Source organism: Apteryx rowi, unplaced genomic scaffold (assembly GCF_003343035.1).
Source record: "Apteryx rowi isolate R43461 unplaced genomic scaffold, aptRow1 scaffold_512, whole genome shotgun sequence".
Classification (NCBI taxonomy): domain Eukaryota; kingdom Metazoa; phylum Chordata; class Aves; order Apterygiformes; family Apterygidae; genus Apteryx; species Apteryx rowi.
Genome location: NW_020450775.1, coordinates 62,610 through 84,950, shown reverse-complemented (window position 1 = coordinate 84,950; position 22,341 = coordinate 62,610). Strand labels below are relative to the sequence as shown.

The window sequence follows — 22,341 nt, the reverse complement described above, 5'->3', positions numbered from 1 at the left end:
TACAGCCATAGCATGTGCTTCTAGCCCTCACGAAATGAGTGCTGTTTGAGGAGACCTACTGCCATTTCATTTGTCCAGTTTAGGGCCATGGCTCATGTTTTCTACATGCCCTAAGTGTAGGAAGAAAAAGATGGAACCTCAGAATTTGAGTACTCCGTTAATACATGCTGGGAAAGGAAGCTTTTTAGGTCAGTGGTGTTGTGGCTCATATTTGATATGAGTACATAACATGGTCCCAGTCTGGATTTTAGCAATATGCCAATAGCATGCTGCTCTGTGTCCTTTGCATCCATCCCAAGCACAGTAGTCTACAGTTATTGCTATATGTTAGGGAAATAGTGAGCCATCTGTTCTAATTTAGAATAAGATGTATCTGGGAAAGAATCAAGAGGTGGTAAAGAGGAAGAAAAGTATTTTAAGGAACTGGATCCACTATGGTGAATTGTTCCTCAGCAATAGTCTGGCTACAGCACTCTATTTTTATTGCTTCCAGGCAAAATTACAGGAATTCTTTCTACCTAGGATGCAGTAAGTAATTCAAAAGTTTCAGCTTAAACCCTTAGCATAGCCATTAAACTGAAGCAACACATTCTAAAGCATTGTCCATGCAGTTTTGACGAGAGTAATTTGCTTCTCCTTTTAGTGGGAGCACGTTGCTTTGCTGCTGAGAAGTCTGCAATTGCATTGTACTTTGGAGCTGTGCCAGCAGTTTTGCATGGCGTGGATGTTCAAGAGCAGTGACAGCAGACTTCAGCCAACGCCCAGCAGGAGCTAAGCTTCTGTGCTTTCGTGTTTTTGTCTGAGAGCTTCTGAATTGAAACAAAGTGTGAGTTCTGCTTTTGCACCCAGCTAAGCAAAAATGATATAGGGAATTTTAAAAAGTAGATTCAAGGAAACACAGTGTAAATCTGTTGAATTCTGTCTCCCAGGATTTCTGTTTTGTCTACATGTACTTGGGTGTCACAAGCCCAGAGGGAGCTCAGACTTCTCTATGGACTTGTGTTCCTCAAGGTCAGATGCTCTAAAGCAGAGCTTCATTGTTAACTGATGAAAAATTTCTGAAACTTTCTACTTTTATAGCTTCTGTTTTTGCCATAAAATGTTGATTTTTGCAGATGAGTGAAGAAAGAATTTTCCTCCCTATATGCAGTTACTGTTATGGGTTGGCTCTGTGCATACAGCTGCCTGTGGTACCTTTTTGCACTGTGGTGTTGCTGGTAGAACATGTCCCGGGAAGTACTAGGCAGGCTTGGAATTTTATATCCAAGGTCAGTTCCTTCAAAATTAAAATTCCTCTTTTTCTTCATTCTATGACTGCCTATTTTTGCTTACCTGGTGCTCAAACTAAATAAAGATGATAATGTCTTAGCTGTACCCACTGGCCATCTGGAGTGTCTTCTGTGCATGCTTTAAGTACTGTCATGAATTTTAAGTATAGTATATCTGTATGGTCCTGCACATCTAGGTGGCCCATTGAATATAAGTCTGTCTTACATGTTGTTGCCTGGTTTTCATACTTTTCATACATTTATTTTAGGTATTATGAATCATCAGCATAAAGGTTACAGTCAAGTTGAACACCTGCTAATCAGCCTTGTGATGTTTAGCCTTTATTACAGTGATTCTTGCAGCTGAGTTTCTGTTTTGTCTTCTGCAGATACTGTACAATTGGAGCTCTTTTGCAGTGGGATGAAAATATTTTATGAGTTATAGGGTTTACATCTTAGAATCAGTGCTTTTTAAATTGCATAGCAGCCAGCTGGAGGAGGGAAGGCAATGTGGAAAAGCAGTTAGTGCACGACAAAAAATCTTTGGTCCAGAGAAGTATGTTGAGCATTACTCTGAAATTATATGCTCCAAAGCAAAGTTACTTCTGGAGAGGATTAAACTCTATAGATTCATTTCCATGCAAGAAGTTGCAGTAAGTGGAGATAGCTTTCTGTGCTTCAGAGGAATAATCTACTTGTAAACAACCATATCTGTGTTGCCACAATATACTAACAAAATTGTTTGGTTTTCTGTTTTTCCTCCTTTCCACTTCAAGGAGGAGAAAAAAAAAACCAAAACTGTGCTCTAAACACAGGCCTTATTTGTGCTAATAAAACTTTTGAAAAACTGCCCCAAACCCAGCATAGTTGTATTTAAGTAAATATAGGAGGATTGAGCCTAATAAAAATGTTGGTGGGCATGAGATTAAAAAAAGAAAAGGAAGAGAGAGAAAGAATTGGACCTGTACTTTACAGGTTGAGATAGGCAGCTTTAATTTCTCTCTCTGATTACCCTTAAATAATTTAAAGTAATTGCACTATGTTGAGAAGTAGTAAAATAATTTAAAATACAAAAATAAAAGAAAATGATTGTAGTTGAGATTCATCTGCAATCATCTAATGCAAACAAAACAATTTAACCCAGTATCTTTTAGCATGAGGTATTTGATTTATTTTCCAGTTAGAAATGAGAAAATTGCATGTAAAATGTCTGTTTTAAATCATGGAAGCACTCATTGGAGCAAACAGTATAATTTTACTTAAAAAACCCTTTGAAATGTTACAAGAACATTTGATATTTTTTATGTAAGCTGTTCTGAAAGATATGGCAACGAGCAGATGGTACTCTGAGGTTAAATTTGAATTTTCATCATAAGCCTTTCTTATTAGTATTAAATAACTTGTCCTTTTCAAATGGTGACAAACTGAAAGTTCAAGCAAGACTCACATTTTTTAGGATAAGATGTTTTAAACCTGCTGAATTGTTTCTGTAGTGGATTTCTAGATAACTTGTTTTTGACCAAACTCCCAAAGTACACAGTGACTCAATTTGAAGTATGTATTACCCAGAGAAAAGACAAACTCATAATAATGGTTGAGTATATACATATGTGTGTGTGTGCACGTGTGTGTGTGTGTATGTGTCAGTAGCTTTATAAGAATGCTTTACAGGAGAGAATATTTAAGACTAAATTCACAGATATACAAGCATTCTTCATCCTGTCTCCATAGTGATTCCCTGAAAAAACTTAAGGTTTAATACTCAGAGATGGAGCAAGGATCCAGAGTGTTTCTGTTGTTGGCCACTGTGGTCAGTTGCACTAAATCTAAAATTGCAGCTTGCCATGTGGGTTCCTGGATTACGGCTATCTGTCTTCCTCCTGCCCTCGGTATGTTCTGCTACTCTTGCTCTTCTCTTTCCAAGGCCACCAGTGGGTCACATTTCCATTCCTCCCTTCGTTGTATCTTAAGAAAGACTTGATACCTGYTGATTTGGGATACCACGCAACTAGTTAAGATCCCAGTTTGTTTGATTGAAAAATCAGTTGACTCTCCCAGCTATTAAAAATGAATAATGAACTGCATTAGAACAAGACTAGAGATGACTGTTTCAGAAAAGGAGCAGTGTTTTGATTCTGTAAAGAAAGTTTTTCTAAAGGAATTTGGTGTAGGCTGTGGAAGCACTGCAGTTAGTATTCCATGTTATTTAAATTTTGGCAAGAGTTTAGTAGCTAATGACTGTGCATTGATTTTTGTGTCACTTTCAGATCACTGCAAGGATAATTAAATTTAAAAAGTATAAATAACTTAGCTTTCTGGCATATTGAGTATATAGACACATCATCTACCATAATTTATAATTGTTTTTAGATTAAATCATTTTTAAGAATAGTTATTTAATTTAGCAAGTTTGTCCTTTGGTTCAATAAAGTCATCTGTCATTTATATCAGAGCTGTGGCTTGTGGAAGGAGCTGCTTTAACATTCAGTGAACTCTGAGAGTCAGGGCTGAGCCTCTGTCAGCTTTTATATTAGATTCGTCAGCAAGGCCTTGTTTCAACAAAACACTGAAGCCATAGCTAACTTTCAGTAATTTCCTGCAAGTGTTTCACAGCGTTTGGAGCCTAAATGCAGAGCACACTTACTTAGGTCATAGCTACTGAAGGCAAATTAACCCAGTGCCTTGGTAAGTAACATTGAGAAGTGCTCAGAGTAAGAGCTTTTTCATTTTCCAGTTTTGATCTACTTAGCTTGCCCTAGGTTAATGTATTTATAGAAGTAGCCTGGTAAATCAGAGGTGGTAATGGGGATGCTCTGCAAAGGAAAAAAAGGGCTTACCTGATACTCTTCAAAAAAGTTTCCTCATGTTCAGATGGAAGAGCAGACTGTTTTGTCTGTTGCTGAGACAGTTGTATTTTGAAGGGAATCTCATCCATGGTGGAGGATAATTATCACAGATAAATGGCTTTGGCATTAGTGGAAGAGGCAAAAACTCAGCTTCTTTTGAAAGAAATGCCATCTGGTGAAAAGTGTAGTGTAGTTTCTCAAACTCTTGTAAGACTCCCTATGGTTTTTCCTGGCTTTGAAAGTTAGAGTTCTGTTGCTTCACTGACATGCTGTGAATATGTATTTTTCATGAAGACTTAGGGCATTATGAGCGGGTTCCACAACCTGATGGATGACTGCATTTGTCTGCTCGTACGTAGAGACAAGGAACTATGAAATGAAGGATTCCTGATTTTGGTATCTTAAACCTTGCGTTAAAGGACGGGACTTGCAAATCATACTCTGACTTACACAGGCATTGTAGCAATTCAGGGGGCGTAGATCAGTTCCTTAATGAGCAGCGGAGAGGTACTGTTCTCTGAACAGTGACTCAAATGTGCTTACCTGAAAGCACTGTGATCAATTACTTCTGCTGCAGGTTCTGTGCAGTTTCATCTTTAGTCTCATCTGGATAACTGTTTCCAGTTTTGCTTATCTCTGCACTAAGACCTAGTTGGCTAAATGTCACAAAAGACTTGCTGATAGTTCTTAATTCTAGGGAATTCAAATTGCCCTGGATTTTCCTTTATTATCATTTAAGTAGCTTTGAAGATATCCTACTGTTTGATTTTTTTTGTTGTTGTTGTTTTAATTCTTTCACATATTCTTACAGGAATCTCATTTTCTTAGATGTATTTCTTTGGCTGATTACGGGAACGTGACAAAGATATGCTCTAAACTTCTCCTTCAGACAGTCCTTTCCTTAGAGCATTGAAAAGTACAAAGGGGAAAATAGCCTTAGCYTTTCATCTTTATTTCTTATTTGTTTTGAATGCTCTATTTTAAAAGTTTAGCACTTAGCATGACGTAGCTGTTTTATACCAGCATTTAGCACAGTAGCCAAATATGTTCTCACTTGAGTAGAATTTTACTGTATTCACTGTATTGTGTTGCTTCCTTTCAGTACTGGAATGTACACTAAAACCACATTAAGCAATTTGATTAATATTCGTCACATGTGGTTCTGTCATTCTCAGAATCAAAGTTATATGAAAGTCTTATTTATGTCTCTCAATACATTAATCTTATATATGTTTATTGTATTTTTTGTGGATGAACCTAAGGTATATCTTGTAGTTGGAACAGAAAGGGTGAGTTTGAAGTACCACTTTAATCTGTAGGGGCTGCATCTCAAGTTCGGTTTGTCACCAGGAAGAGCTCTGACTCTTGCCCTTACTGGAGATCAGTTTAGTTTTCACCAACCCTTCTTCCCAGCCCAAAACTGTAGGAGATTTTTTTTTTTTTTCCAGTTGTCCTCAATCCAGACAATGAAGTGCATTGAGAGACTTGGTCCTTTTACTTCAATCTGGCTCACTCATTAGGAAGTATAAGAGGCTGTGAAGAATATGTTTACTCTGTTTAAAGTAGCTGATGTTGCTAGCAGGAAATGTCATATTATTGAGTTTATGTTAATATTGTCTCAAGTAAACATTGCTTGTTTGTCTAGTATGAGTTATGATGTTCACCATCAGCTGCTTTTTTTCTGTGGTAAATCTATAGATCTCTTTCCACTACTCAAACACCCATTTTCAGGAAAACATGAAACTTCCCAAAGCCTAACATGTATGAGATCTTAAGAAAACTTGGTTGAAATAGGCTAATTGGTTCAAAAGTTCTGGGAGGGGAGGGGGATAAAGAAATGAGGGAGAAAATGGGAGAGATGGACAAACAGGCATAGTTATTAGAGTGATTAGGGTTTTCCTAATGATGAGATTGCTTGCAGGCTTAGCTGAATTATGACAGTTTATAGAGGTGGATTTAATGTCCTGTGGRAAAAAAACCAACACTTTGACATGCCCTTTTCTTAACTCAGAGCCTGTTTCTAGCTTGGACTGTTTTATTATGTTTTATTACATCTTATTGATTTAAAGTTTGGTTTCTAAACCTGACTCGCATCTCCTTCAAACACTGTCAAGGTGTCAAGGTCAGTATTTAGTGGTGAGCTTTTATCTGTCACAAAGTCAGTCCGAAGTAGTTATGTAGTCTTTCACCCATGATGATTTAGGGAAACTGTGTAGAGTTTATGGATTGTGTTTGGTGCTGAGACTCACAGTGTTTTTGTGTTGGACTGGAAGTTCCAGAAGCTCAAGACTTCTTTGCAGTGTGGAAAAATTGAATGTTTTCTGAAGGAAGAACACAAAATAACATGAGTCACTGATTAAGTTATTTCTGGAGGCAGAGCTCTGTCTCCATTACCTCTACTAACCCTCACCTTCCTCCAGCTAATAAGTCTTCTTACCTCCCCTATATTCCTATCAGCCAGTGTAGCAAGCTCTATTCTCTGGGAATCATCCTGCCTCTTGCCTTTACTCACAAAAACAGCAGTCTTGGCCTGCTCGGTTTTCTCTTATGGGAAGCTTAGAAGTGAGGATTCGTTGCTGAGTAAAAGAATYAGGAAGCAGGGGAAGAGAGCACATGCAAGTCCTGCCTTCATCCAAAGTTGCCACTCACACATCTGAGTCCTCCTGATTTCTTTCCAGTCATCTTCCTCAGACCTCGCAAAAGTGTCTTCCCACAATTTGCCCTATCTTAAAGTCAAATTGATTTTATATATGTATACACACACACACATGTGTATATATATACACACACATGTATATATATAAACACATACACACACACTTTTTTTTAAGACCAGGACAGCAAAATGCASTTTTGTTTACAAGGCTGAGGAGCTTTCAGCCAGAGCTATCTGAATGTTGGCATATGGGGCAGTTCCAGGAGGAAGCACCATGCTGCTGGGCTGAGTTGTCCTCCATGGGTGCTCGCTCTCCTGAGGAGCACTCCCAACCTCTCTGCCACTTTCAGTAAATAGAAATGAGCAATCCCCTCTCCTGTACTGGAAGTGAGACAGCTCTCCTTGTACAGAGTAAAGACAGGCCCTGTAAAACTAAGACTTAAAACTAGGGTGTTTTGTTTTGTTTTTAAGGCAGAGATATTTTTTTCTTTCCTCTACAGTGAAGATTATAGAAAAAAAAATATTTTAATACTCCTGTGAATAAGAGGAGTGAAGAACAACAAAGAGGCATATGGTCTAATAAAACACTAACTGCCCACTAAAACTTGTGTTAAATGCTGCAAAAGGACAAGATTTAAAGACCAGTACTTGGACCAGTAAGTGCTAGAACACACATGATTTGTTTGCTCTAAAGGAATTGTTTCAGGAAATACTCATAACTAAGCCATTAAAAAACAAGGATTACAATATAATTAGGTTAGATGTCTTTATGGAAACAGTCCTCCCCCAAAATAAACCAACAGCCACCAAAAAAGGCCCTAGGGCAGTGTCAGTGTTGTAAAAGTTGGGCTTTAAAATGAGGAGGGAGCTCCAAAAGATTCTCAAGTCAAAACATGAAAACAGAATCAGGATCCTGATTCTAAGCAAGTGCTAAGTTGTAATGGTTGTAATGTTTGGAATATTGTCTGGAGTCCTGAAAGGTTTCTTTGCAGGAAGGGTGTTGGTCTGCGGAAACACCTCCCCAAGCACCAGAAGCTTAGCACATCACCTACAGTCTTCAGCTTCTCTAACTGTGTTTGGAGGTGCCTACACACTGCTTTATTTAGACTTGCTGACCTGTGAAAAATGGAAAGCCTCAATTTTGATAGCTTTGCCTGAATTCGCTTGTATCACCAGACAAGCTTATCAAAAATGTAGAACAAAGGCCTAGTAAGGGATATATAAAGGTAAGTTTCTAATTATAAGTGTGGAAATCAGATTACGAAAAGATAATGAAATGTAAGACTCAGTTCTGGAGTACGCTTAACAAGATTCCTTTGTCGCTGGCTGTCACTTGGTCATTTCCAGTCACATCTTACACATTATAAAGGCTGTTATTGTACAGCAGGTTTTGGCCTCTATTCTTTGGTATGGTATCAGCTATGTGTGGAGACCTTATATGATGTACTGCCATTAAGAATGCCAGAAGCTGCCTAGCCCAGACAGCCTCCCTCCTTCTCCTTCCCTGCAAACCGTTCAAAGCTCCTTATGTCACAGGGACCCACTTGCTGTGGTGAGAGCTGAGAAATACATGGTATGTTTGGTAATTTAGAAGTGATAGAATTCTCTGTCTTTTATTGTGGATTTAGAAAAAGAATAAGAGAAAGCACTCCTTTTTTCAAGGAGGTGGAGGCACCTCTGACCTTGTGTGCATTATGCGGCTTCCTTCTGTGTATTGGAGAACTACTGCATTCCTGCTTACCCACAGATAAACAAGGAAAGAGAAGGAAACAGTGGTTAGGAAAGAAAGAGCCAATTAAAATTCAGGAGGCCAGTTAAGACAAATGAATGCAAGAAAGTGAAAATACATCCGCTCTTTGAAAAAAGATGTGAAAATTATGCTAAGTAAAACATCTTGTAGAAGATCTAAGAAGGGGCTAGGAACAGTTAATAGTGGGAGGATATGCACAAAAAGCACATATGCAAGCGTATATCTAAGAAGCAGGACTTCGCAGAAAATTGGTGGGTTTGGTAGACTTGAGAGAATGAGAACCATCCAGATACTGTGAGGAGAATGTTTGCTCAGCTTTCATCATGGTGAATGTTGGGGTGTTGCCTACTCCTTTAGATGCTTATAAAAATTCAGCAGTTTCTAGATAAGAGATTAAAATAAGCTGGTGAATTCAAGAGCACCAGTTCAGTCAGTTTAAGTAATATGTTTCCAGAAAAGCTGGAGGAATTTATAAATGAAAGCTGATACCAAAATTATGTATTGAAATCTGCAAGTCTTGGATGTGGAAGAGTAGCAAACATTGTCATTGTCTTCCAAAGTGATGCTCCCTGATATGGGAATCTTGCTCTGGAGTACTAATTGCTCAGCTACAGATCTGGATCACTGATCAATCTGACTCCTTACGTGAAGGAAGAAACCAGTCTGATGAGCAGTAGGAAGGGGAACATGCTTATGATTTGAGTTGATCTTGCTGCACACTATCTGATGGGAAATTGCCAGTGGCAGTTGAGATTTCATTCAGAAATATTATTCAAACTTGGAATTAGAAACATGAGTGGATTGTTCTGATGTATGCTAAATTTTCCTGTCACATGATGTATCTTTTTGTAAAATTGGTGGTAAGAATGAAGTACTCTAAATAAGCGTGTTTTGCTGAAAATACAAGCTGTATCAGTGACTTTTACAGGGAAAATGTGAAGAGAATCTTTTATCACAAACTACACCACATTCTAATATTTATTTGGAACTTAGGTTTTAGATATATTTTAAGAGAATTAATTTTTTTTTTAAATTTAATTTACAGCCTTGCTGATGCATGGGAAAATGATATTGGAGTTCATCCTTTAACATTTCCATCAGAAACGTGTTTGGAATTACTGCTAATACTAGGTTTGAGTAGCACCTCTCTGCCACCTTCACTTCGTTGCATGAACTCTTTCCAGGTAAGGAACTGCTGGTTTTTCAATATAAAGGTGTTATTTCTAGGAAAAAGAGAGATCCCTGGATACCCATAAATACTTTCAAAGTAAAGTTTATCTTTTAAAGTTGCATGACTCTCCCTTATATTAAATATAGCAATGGAGAATTTCTTTTAGTGCTGAGTTTCTTTCAGTTATATTTAATTTAGACCAAGGCAGGAGATGTCACTGGATTTTTAAACAGAGCATCACTGTTTAAGTAAAATTAAATGTTTAAATAGATATCCTCAAATTTCCAAACTTAAGCCTGAGTAGCTGGAATCATTCAACTCCGTTGAAATGCACTATTATAAAAAACCGTCTTGTCTTCAAAAAAAAAAATGTATCCTCAGCTGAACTAAAAATAAAGATTCACAGTAGTGAAAACCTTTGTGAGGAATAGGACTAAAAGTGCAAGCCAGTGTGTAAAATTAGGAGTGAAGCATTCACAGTTTGTCCAAAGTGTTCTACTGCAAATTACTGCTGAAGTTCTCGCCAGTCACAGAAATCGTTCTTCCTAAAATTCCTAATAAAACCACTATTACAGGCATGATGTTAAACCGATTTGTGTGTGTTTTTATCATGTTTCTGAATACTTCCAATTTTTACAAATAAAATATACAGACATCTCTAATTCATCATGATAAAACATAGCAACACAGCCTTTTTATGATACTTTTTTCTCCCCTRTAGTTACTTTGTCTGCCAATTATGTATTGTTACAAATTTAAAGCAATCGGATGTTGGACAGAAAACATATCTAAATCTGTGTTTGTTTTGGCAGCTATATGAGAATTGTCATTGTGGTGGAATTGAGTGTCATTAAAATAGTTTATAGCAAGAGATCTTGGCAATAAACTGCCTTCTATTTGTGCATACTCCCAATTTGTAATTAAGGCAAGAGAGTATTTAGTTTATATTCCTACATGATGTTTAGTGAAAAATAGTCTTACTGTAGAATTTGGGGCCAGAAACACCATGATCATAAACCAAAATCAAATAATTGATTTTAATAGAGTTACACTGTTGTACAACTTCTGAAAACACACCTAGATGTTAGAAAATGAATGTGCAACTGCACTGTTTGCTTCCTTTGTATCTTCTGAGCTTGAAAACAGGGGATCTGTGTACTGTGAACTCTTGAGTAAACAGTAGGTATTGATCATTTCAAAATGATATTTAGTATCCAAGGTAAGAATTGTTATCGAATTGCACATTTGTAGACTATAAAATCATGCTAGCAGAGTGAGATCACAAAATTACAAGTTTCAAAGATTGGTTAATACTAGCTATTTGTACAGTTGAATAATCTGTGTTTCTTGTTAAGAAGTGAACATTTTGGTTGTCTAATGTAGGAGAATGTATTTGTTGTCCATCACATTGCTAATAATCTGTGGTAAAATCTTTCTAGCCCTATTTGTGATAGGTTAAATAGCTGGGGCTATACATCTAGTATTGTTTCTGCATGTAGCAAGCCAGAGGTTATATAGTTGGGATTTCTTTTGATTCTTATCTGGACAGAGATAGGAAGTGATTAATGCCTGTGAACTTGCGCAGATATGAATCAATAAATTCAAGAAGCTGCTTTACCTCAGAGAACAGAGAATACCATAGCATTTCTCTTCCTGTGGCAGAATCTTTATGACTGTACTTGAGTGCTGCTGGATCATGTTAGCTTCATGAGAGAGCTTTTGGAAATGAACCATCATCTCAAATGTGTGCAGTGCTTGACCTAGCACAAGTCAGTGGTAGTGTTATCTCAGCCGTGGGGTGGCCCCAGGAGTCTTTGGGGAGCCTTTCTGAATCCAGTGCTTTAACTTGTGCYGTACTGATGTCAACTGGCGCTGGGGAGTCTGCTAGCACTTGCCCTTGTGTGTGTTATCCTGGCCTGCCTGTACTCATTATGGATGCCCTCTTCTGCCACTGGGAGCCAGAGAAAGTTGTGTTGTTTTGTTTTTCCTGAGGTTCCTGTAAAATACTTTCAGTTGGAGGTTTTAATTTTGTTTCTCAAATGTGTCCCTCTGGGATGACAAAAAACTAATAATGCAGATTAGGGTTTAAGAAGCCATATTTTCTGAATTCTCATTTGTTACTTCTGGTTTCTGATTAAACAGATCATTTCAAACTCAAAGTTCAGTGGAACCATTGAGGGTTTAATTTAAAGCAAATGTAGAAGTTGCTGGATTGAAGTACTGTGGAGAACATTTTCCAGTAGTGACCTGCTCAGACCTTAATTTTCCTGTCTGTAGGGCAAAGTAGCTGATATGACAACATCCAATTGTTATAATCTTGATTAAGAAAATGATTTCATGCTGAAGATACTATTCATCATTTTAAGATGACTCCCAGTTACTGTGCTTTCAGAGCAAACAAGCAAGGGAGAGTTTCACAGTTTTTGAAAAGACAAAGTTCTGAAACCCACTCTGATAAGGTAATGTTGCATTTTCCCACATGTGAAAAAATGGCTGTTTTCATAACCTTCTGGCTCCAACTTCACTCTCCTTACCAGACAGTCTATATCATCAAGTGTTTGTCCTAGAGGGCAAAAGTTATCCAGGAAAAACTTTATTTATTTTTATTCTTGTGTACCTTGTTTAGATCCAAGTTTGCAAACAAGGAAAGTCAGGAAGCAGAAACAAAATTTGCCTGAGCTTTTCACCAATTCTTTACAATGTGCGGTCAGCCATATCAGGAGTTATTTTTTTCTGGCTAGCTTCTTTATACTGATACTCACCTTTTGTACAGCAAATACTAGAATAATATGTCCTAGTTTTTCTCAGAAAAATTTGGCAAGATCTGCAGAGAACTTGAACAGTGATATTAAATTATGCTGTTACCTGAGCATAAGATTCCTCTAAATCCAAAATATTGAAGTTTATTTTGAGTCAAACAGTGAGTAATAAAAGGCTGGTAAACAAAGACTGTGATGTGTATCTTAAAGGATCATGTGTCTTAAAGGATTCAATGGCAAAAAATAGTTTTGTTTTCTTTTGTGGTAGATCTGCAGTAGTATAGAAAAATGTATTGAATTTTTTAAAATTTGCATTAAAATAATACTTGTGTTTGAACTGAAGAGAACTGTAGAGTTTGCTCTTGTATCCATCTCTGATGATTCAAGCGGCAGTCATCTTCAGCAGAAAGAGAGGGTCTCTGCAGCTGAACACGTGATTCTAAATGCTGCAGGAATTCAAAGGGAAAGGATCGAAGAAAGGGCCAGAGTTGTGTGCTTTCCTTGAATGTTAACTGTTGGACACATAATATGGGGCTAGATGGACCACTGGTTCCCAGCACAGTATTTTTTATGTTCTGATACAGTATTTTAAATTACAGCAGCATTTACATGATGCATCTGTATGTAGTTATCTGAAAGTTACAGCTTAACTCCTGAGATCATATAGTAAAGCTTTAAAACATCCCATTTTTTTATAATTAGGTAGACAAAAATGATCTCGCCCGTACCCCTATGTGTTTTGAGACTGTATTTACCTTCTTTATTTTATTACAATACTGCAGTGCTGAAGACCCACAATCTTCAGCTGGTATATGTATGCATTGGATTATGTTTGGGGTGTAAAAAGCACGCAAAGAAAATGTGCTTAGTTGCTAATCATAGTAATAAACTCTGTTCTGCTTTGTGCTCTAGAGATGCTCTCTGGGAGTAGCTTAACAGACTCCATATCTGTGCTGAGACATGAATTACGTTTTATTTTCCAACAGTGTGCTACTGCTTAGTAACATAATATTTGAAATCACTTTTCATTCCAATTTGACACTCTGAAAATTTTTCAGTGTAATTTACTTCCCTGGGGCAGCCTGGGAGAGAGGAGCGGCAGCAGACTATGTAATGTAGTTCCCTGTTGAGCTTAGGGGGCAGCTGCTCACTGCAGCTAACTTTTAAACTTCCCTTCCTTATTAGAACAGACTGTTGATTTGAGGTGGTAGATGGTCTTTGGCTCATCTCTCGTTTTGTCTATGCAGGGACACTGTCATTTTTTTGGTAGACTGTAGAGAGACAAATCTTGGCAAGCTTGAGCCTGGAAACTCTTGAGGGACCAAAATGGGTTAGACAAATTCTTGCTGGATGATGGCTGCTCCCAGGTTTACTGGAGAGCATGAATTTACAGCCCTGACTTCCACCTTCCTACACTTGTAGTCCATCTCCCATACTAAGGATGCCTAGGATCAAGGGAATAGGATTGACTGAGGCACTTGATTTTTATCCTGGAGCAATGCAAAAAAGTCAGGTGGGAGAGAGGACCTGGCTCCCAGAATTAATTCAAAGGTTTAGAAGTGTCCTAGCTCGCTTCTGCTCTCAGCATTGTTTTGCCCCTCTCTGTTCAGCTCCATTATATTGTGCAGAAAGTGGTGTTACCTTATTAGACTCTTGATCTATCTGGCTCTCCTCCCGCATGAGCTGACAGCTCTTTGCTTTAGGAATGTCTGGACTTGACGTTGTATGTTATTTGTAATACTTGCAAGCACTTGTAGCTAGCACCCACTTGAGTTATTGTGTACTTTATCACTGAACTGTTCAGTTGCTACTTCTCAGTGCAGAGTCTGGGCAAACATGTTGGTACTTAAGAGCTTCCAACACAAAACAGTTAACACGGAGATGCTTTAAAGTAACAAGTAATCTCTGCTGCGTTTTGCTAACTTCATCTTGTCTCTTTCTGAATTCAGGCACAGTGAACAGAAAATGTCTTGGATATTGAATTCTTATGATGATATATGGGGCTGTTCAGCACGTTCTCTCCCAGTGCTGTTACTGTGGGAAACCAGGCATTTTACTCCCAATATCAAGTCTCTATTTGTAAGGCCACAGACTGTAACAGTAGCTCTCAGAGTTAAGTAGATCATATTTTTATTTTTTACTTTTACAATTGCATGAAATTGAAAGAAGATTGTGTTCTAAGAATTGCAGAGCAGTTTCAAAACTTTTTTTGAAATAGCTCTTGATATTCTTTGGTGCTTCCCAATGCTGCTGGGAGTTTATAGGCGCACTGTCCACTTTGGTTAAGAGAAATAGAGCCAATGATACAAAAAGATACTCATTCTGTTGTTACGCTATTCATTCATAAAGGTGTCTCTAAAGGAAAAACTCATTTGTCATTGATTTACTTCCAAAAAAAAGGAGGAAAAAAAACTTTCCCATAGTACAACGTATCAAGTTCTCCATCATTTGAAGTTTTATAATGAAATGCAGAAAACTTTCTAAAATAGACAGATTTAGAGATATCAAAAAGCAAGTTGCTCAGAGAATATAAGAAATAATAAAAGCAATGTTCATTACAATTTAATGGCTCTAGTATGTAAGTAGCATGCTGTCAGATTCAAAAGACTTGTGAAAGGCAAAATAAAAAATTAGTGCTTTCTGTCAGGCATACACACTGTCTGAACTGAACATTGAGTGGTTTTTCAGTGCTAAGACTTATTTAAAAATAAAAACTCTCAAAATGAAGTTAGCTTGAGATATGTTTCAGGAATTGAGGACAATTATGGATGCACCTGTGTCTTCTGATAGTCCTTTTTGAAGCAAGCAGCTGAGTAAAATTTAGAAAAATCTRCTCAGCTTGATTGCTTCTGCTCCCTTCTGAGCATTTGGAGCTGCAGAAGTGACACAGACCCAGATTTTTGTAAGCTGGACTCCACGTCTTTGGAGCACTGTGGGAAACAGCTACACTTGTTCAAAATGGGAAACAGTGATATAACAAATGAAAATATGGAGAGRGAAGGAATGGGCTTTCAAAAACCTTGTGTGTCTCTAGTTCATCTATCCCAGAAAGGAAAAAAAGAATCCATTTATTCAGTAAAATAGCTTATTTTCTTTTTAAGCATTTTTTTTAAAACTAAGCTTTCTATTAGTTGGTTACTGAGGATCTGCCACAATATGAAAAATAGATTTGGATATGTATATTCTGTAATATTTTACAGACAGCAGATGAAATTCTAAGTTCCTTAGGGCTTTTTTGACATTTAGGCTTTTTCTTTTTTTTTTCCTGAAGCTCCCAGATTGTTTGTCTCTGGAATTTCTGAAGGAACATTGATGGTAATATGGAGAAATGGCTGCAAATACATTGCGGTCTCTACTGGGATACAGTCATTTTTGTTTCCCTTAACTTATCAGTTTTGCAAAACGAAAACTACAGCAAGGAAACCAAGTGTAGTTAGTGTCAGTGTCTATCAGCTGTTCCTATTTCCTCTAAACCAATAGTGTTTTGATTAGTGCAGTTTAGCAGGCATAAAAATGCCTGCTATAGTGCTTTTTCTGGTTTTGACCAACTCTGTTAGGTTGCTAGGATGACACAGGATGGCTTAATTTTGCTTAGGATGCTTTTATAGTTTCTTTAAAAAACAAACCTTTTTCCTATGGAAATGATCTAAAAAACCCAGCCCTCTCCCAAATGTTTATATTTCTTTTTGCATTATATCTGCAAATATGTGTTTTATTTTGAGGGTTTAGACAATTTTGTGGAAATGTTTTTAAATTTGATTTCAAACAATTTTCCATAAATACGGAATAAGGACTCAAGGCTTATACAGTGCTTGGCAAGCAGATGCATTTTTAAAAAATACATGCAAATATTTCATTGACTTTAAGATAAAAGAAGTTACAATGTGTGTATATGGAGTTTTTTTGCTTGTGCTTGTTTGCATTTACTAAAAGTCATAATAACTCTATTAAAATCCTGCAGAATAAGTAGAAAAGAAGTGATAAAATGATGTTGAGCAAATGCTGACAAAAGCAAGCAATACTAAAAATTAGTGTTTCAAAGACTAATTGGAATATTTCTTTGCAGAATGATAGAGATTTCTAGGTTCAATTAAGAGATTATTGTCCTGTTTTTCTTGCATCTGCTACTTAATTGTCCTTTATTAAGTTGATGTTTATTAAGCAACTCAGGATATATTACCCCATGCTCACTGTAAGCTATCTTTTAAAAGCATCTCTAAAATGTTCTGTGGTATTTGTTTGAGCTAATGAGACTATTCTGCTTTTTTGTTTGGTTTGTTTTGTTTTAAGGTTGGCTCTCAGGGTCTTGAGCTGAAACTGAAATATTTTATGATTTGTTCAGTGCTCAGTGATGGAGAGTTAGGACCTTGACAGCAGTGATCCTAAACCGAGATTCAAAATTTGTCATCTGTTTCTGAGAAGAGCTAAATACTTGGGTTTTTTCCTAAGACAGTTCTTCAGTATAGAAGAATTCCAAGAGGTGGAATCTGGGCATATCCTAAACATAAGTAGTTTTTATTTATAAAAAACAAACAAACAGGAGCTCCCACTGAGTAGTAGTGTACGTGCAGCACACAGGCAATTGCCCACTCTAGAAATAAAGTCCTGTGCTGCTTGAGAGGGAAGACTTGCCTGAGGAATCAACTGTACTTGCATGCAGTTCCCTCTACCTGGAATCAAGCAGCAAACACCTGCATGGGCTTCTTAAGAACCCTGCATACCGAGAAAAAGGACCTGTATTCATCCCTGTACCAGGGGATGAAGTATAACCTGGTAATACATTTTACAGCAATTTTCTTAGAAAACATGCTCAAATATGTCGTTCACCATGTAGACACAAACGTAAGATAGATTGCAGAACTCCAGTTTAGATAGTCTGGTATGGCCCATGTTATCAACCACACAGAAAGGGTGAGTGCAGAACTAATGAGGAATGAAATGTCTGATTGACACTACTCATTTTACTTCCTGTTTGCTTCTATCATGAAAATTCTGCTTTTCCAAAGTCATTCTGAAATCTAAAAAAGAAGCTGTTTTTGTAATGTCCTAATTATCTAGTGCTTGTGTCCGTAACATGCTATTAGACACAAACTGAGAGTTGGCATTCTTTATCAACAGGCACCAAGCTCCCAAAGAACGTTTACCATGAATGTGTTATAATGAAAGAGACCACTCAGATAACCATATTTTATGTACTTCAGTGCATGCATAACGCAGAGGCTTCATATGAGAGGGCTGGTACACTTCAAGAACATCCATTTCTGTTTGCTAACAGAGGTTGCCACATTTGTGACTGAGAAACAGGCGCTGCTCAAAAGAAATATTTAGCCTCATGCAAAATCAAATAATACTACATCTACCACATGGTCAATAGGTAATTTGTTTCTCTTTCGGGCTGCTTCCCCCTGAACCTTAATTTCTGTAAGTTAATCTTAGCTCTGTCCAGTTCATAATTAATGGATTGACTTACATGAGGAGTAAGTTCCAATCTGCTAGTCAGCATTGTGCAGAAGTCTGGTATTAGCTGCACAGAGCTAGGCAGTCGGTTGTTAATTTGAATATATTACTGAGTCATTGGATGGCAATGATTCTATAATGCAAAATTTTCCGTAAAGTTCTATATTATTATTATATGTGCTTTGTAAATCGGTATTGTTATGGAAAACCATAACATGCTCTTGTTTCCTTTAGGAATCCAGATGAAAGTTTTGAAGCTACTCATAAAGTCCAGAAAGATCTAAAGGAAAGAGTTTTATAAATGTGCTGCTTAATATGTTTACAGGTGCTTTAAAAATAGATGGATTCAGCCTTATCAGATTGCAGCTGTAGGCTGAAATAGGTATATTTCACAGATTACAGAAGTTTTGAGGGACCCTGAAAAGAGGATGCTAGTCAACCATAGTATATTGTATTAGCAGACAAGGCAGCTTGCCAAGGCACTCAGAGGAGTTCAAGAGTGTTATGTGTTAAAGAGCTGGAAACAGTAATGATGTCTTCAAGGAGACAAATGGAGAAATATACAGAAGTCTACAAAGCCAAAGCATAATAATTGAATCCATGACTTGACTATGAAGAAGTACATGGTAGACAAAAAGGAAGGGGTTGTTAAGCTCTCCTTTTTTTATTGTCAGTTGAAAATGAGTCTGGAATGGATCTTTTGGTGAAGAATTCAGTAATGCCTCCAGTGAGAAACATACGGTTTGCCTGCTCTCAGAAATGGAAGTCCATCATTCTGTTGCAGTGTCGGTAAAGACAGCACTATGCTCTAAATCTGCATCTTTAAATCATAGGTCTGTGATCTGTGATTGATGGCTGGTGACAAATGGTAGTGCTTGAAAGCTCTTGCTTCTTAAGGAAGAAAACTTTTAGGTTTAGAGTTGAGGAAAGCTAGAATGGGAAGAAACATTGTGGCGGGGGGAGGGGGTGTCAAATTGCTATCTGTCAAGGGGCTGGAAAACACCTGAAGGAAAGTGGAAGAGAGAAGATGGACCAGCTACCTTTTCAATAGACTGTTGTTGTTCCCATTGACCTAAACCAGCAAAATTTGACAGACCACAAAGAGAATAGGTTTACGAGGTCTTAATTTCCATCCTCTCTAAATTGTGCACTCATATCTAGTAAAAAAAGGTCAGTTGTGGAAATGTTTCTGTGCTATAGCTGCACCTAAAATAAAACATGGAAACTTTTGAATTGAAGGAAGTTGTTCTACACATGGGTGTGTGAGAAGGTATCTCAGTGTATGCATTTTAATGCTTTCAAAATAACATTTGGAATACTCCTACAGGAAAAAAGAAGAGAAGGACAAAAAGGCATCTAGGTATTAACACGGCCTACTGAAATACAGAGGCCATTTAGCCTTCAGTGGAAAGCTGTTATGCCTCGAGGTGAAACCTGACTACCATTTAACAGTGTATATAAAAACTTGCAGGAATCTAAAGAGGCCATAGCAAAGTGAAATCTCGGGGAGTGCTGGGTAGGCAGAATGTGATTGCTACTTGGACTTCTGCCAGGCATTCTGCTTAATATTTCTTTATCTGTCTCCTAGCTGCTTGACAAGTGAAATAGGAAGTGATTCTGCCTTATGGAAAACAAATATAAAAACATTATTTCCATATTATTTCCAATTGAAATTTAAAATACATACAGTATATTTATAGTCTATATAGAGAGAGACTATTTTAACATGTCAGTTCCCAGTCTCCGTTATGTCTGTGAGCTGTGGCATTGTGAATTGATGAAACAAATCGGGGAGCTATATTCCTTCTGTTGTTTGTAGTAAATTTTGAATTTTAAAAGGAAAATAGAAGAAAAAATGAGTTTTAAGCACCTTGGCTGCATGAAAAAGTCTTGCCTGTGAACCTGGACAACTGAAAATGTTATCTTAATCTTACTGACTATCCTGGCTGCTCAGTCCCTGTAAGTAGTTCTGGCAGGATATGTGGCATTCCGAAAACATGATCCTGAAAATGATTGGACTGCCACGTTTTTTATATTGTACCATTCAGCTGTTCTTACTTTCAGTGACTACTAACATCAGCTATTGAGTCTAGTCCTTCTTATCAATAACTATTTGCCTGAATAATTCAGTTTTAGAGAGACATTCTGCTTGCTGGTGGTACTCCAATCTTGGACACCTTTTTTTTTTCCCCCCAAATTTAGATGCCCTGTCTAATTAAAAAAAAAAAAAAAAAATCACTGTATAATTTGGGATGACTAGCTAACAAATTTTTATTTTCTTTTAACTCACCAAAGAGCCTGCTGCTTACTCTTTATTTGATGTTTTCATACAAAATCCATTCCATTCATCATCTGCCAGCTCTTCAGAACTCTTTAAACTCTAGGACTGCCTTGTTTTCCTCTTTATTGCATGCTTAGGTTTTCTGCAGTGATAGGTTTTTATGTCACCTTCTCATTTCTATTACATACCATTTTACTTTTGTTTCCTTGAAGTTTACTAGTGAGATTTATGAGAGACATGGTCTGTGACCTCTTACATCTCAGTGGTGTACTGGTTTGGCTACATCACAACTTTATGAGCAGGCAGCCTTGTAATTCACTTATCCCTTTTCGCTGTTAGAAACTATCTTTTGGTTGTTGTGATTATCTAATTGTATTTGCCTCTTTTTGGGTAGGTAGAAAAACTGAGGCTGAGAGGGAAACAGCTGGGCTTTATCTCCTTTGTAACAATGCAGAATCAACTCTATTTCTTCTTATTAAGGAAAAAAAAAGTGAGATCTGCTGAGCACACAAAAAACTTCCTTCAGGTTGCATTCTCTGCTTCCACAGAAAGGAAATGCATTTTCAGCTGTATTTTTATAGAGCAGTAGCTAGTGACTATTTAAATTAATCAAAAGTGTCTATTCCTCAGGGGTATCTTGGGGATATATTCCATTAGTGACTGCTTTTGCTATTTTAAGGTGATATTTAGAATGTGACTAAATATTGCCTATAGAACCTTCTGTGTTCTGTTCTGGAAGTTTTTAGTCTCCTTCTCTACTCTTATTTTCTACCCATTCTTGCTCTCTCAGGTAGTGCGCTTTCTAAAACTTGAACTTAAACCGGTGAATAAAGTAAAAATTTTTTCAGTTTGAATGGTTTGACCTAGAATTCTTTAACAAGAAATTCAACAGCAAATAAAATTAACTCTGTGTTACATCCCACATAGCTAATGAATCCTCAGGGCTTGAAATTTGTCCATATGAGTAAATAGGAATTTTAGATAATTTTTTTTTTCTGCTCAATTGCTGTTGCTTTTGGAGAATTAAAATTGGAGAACTGGAACTGGAAAAGTACTCCACTGCTCCAGCAGTCTGCTGCTGCTCTTCTAGGAGGAAGCAGGATATTGTTGAAGCCAAAATTTGAGAAGATTTCAAGTGGAATGGGATTTGGGATATGCGAATGAGAAATGCAGTGCTAGATGGCTTGATGCTAACATTGATTTTGGATGAGCTGTTGAATCTTGTTCTCTAGTTTTTTAAGACACTCCTATGTGAGGAGAAATGGGAGGAGACCATCTTCTGAGGGCACTGGGGTCACCGGTGCTGTAACCACAACACCAGATTTAGATGAAGCAGAGCTCTGATTCCACCTGGAAATTACTTGTGCTCCTGTGATTAATTAATATGAACTGCCAGAAGTGAGATGCTATTTACATATGTTTAAAGGTAGCTCAGAGCTGAAGAAACCCTGGTGAAACTTATTAACTAGTCATTTCATAGTCAACCTTTCCTGTCAAGGCAAATCATGCATTCTTAATAGAGAGCAATGCAGAAATCAAGTTTGGCTCTTTTAAACAGCACTGATACTGTTTTATTAAAATATAAATGCTAGCACCTGAAAATGCAGCTGCTGGATTATATTACTTTCCCAACCTATGGTTGGATGGATAACTTAAAATAGTGAGTGCCTACTGAAATCTTTCAAAATAATTCCCAAAACAATGCATAAATTTTTTTACAAAAATATCATCTTGAAGAAACTGCAAGTCCCAAGAATGTCATGCATTATCATAGTTTCACATACTGCTGTGTTTATGCAAAACTGACTTGTCATTGACTCTTTTTGGTCATCTAAATAAGAATTGCTGGTACTTCAGATCACCTAGTGTTCTTGTTCAAGTGAACAACTACTGAGTGGTTTTGATGATCAGATAACATATTTAGCGGATTCACCTGAAGACTTACGAGCCTTTTCCCAGCTTGTAAGTTTAAAAATGCTAGAGATGATCTGTTAATAGTTTCAGCTTTGCTTTAATTAGTTAGTGTCATAGTATAGAAATGCACCTGAAGAGTTTGTGATGACCACTCGACATTGTAGGCAAGGACCTGAACTTATTGAAGTTAATGTCAGAACTCACTTCGGCTTCAGTGGTGCAGAACTAGATTGCAAATG

At 37.3% G+C, this 22,341-nt stretch overlaps 1 protein-coding gene across 7 annotated transcripts in view; it reads left to right on the top strand.

Moving 5' to 3' along the window:
- UBE3D (ubiquitin protein ligase E3D) overlaps positions 1-22,341 on the top strand; it is an 85,594-nt gene that overhangs the window by 39,756 nt on the left and 23,497 nt on the right. For 4 of the 7 annotated variants that reach the window (XM_026080250.1, XM_026080255.1, XM_026080251.1 and 1 more), the window contains exon 9: positions 9,566-9,704. In XM_026080250.1, coding sequence (XP_025936035.1) covers positions 9,566-9,704 — 139 coding nt within the window. Of the gene's footprint in view, positions 1-643; positions 827-9,565; positions 9,705-11,968; positions 12,032-17,568; positions 17,655-22,341 lie in introns of those variants that run through there. The other 3 variants (XR_003255845.1, XM_026080254.1, XM_026080252.1) reach the window with 3 other exon arrangements.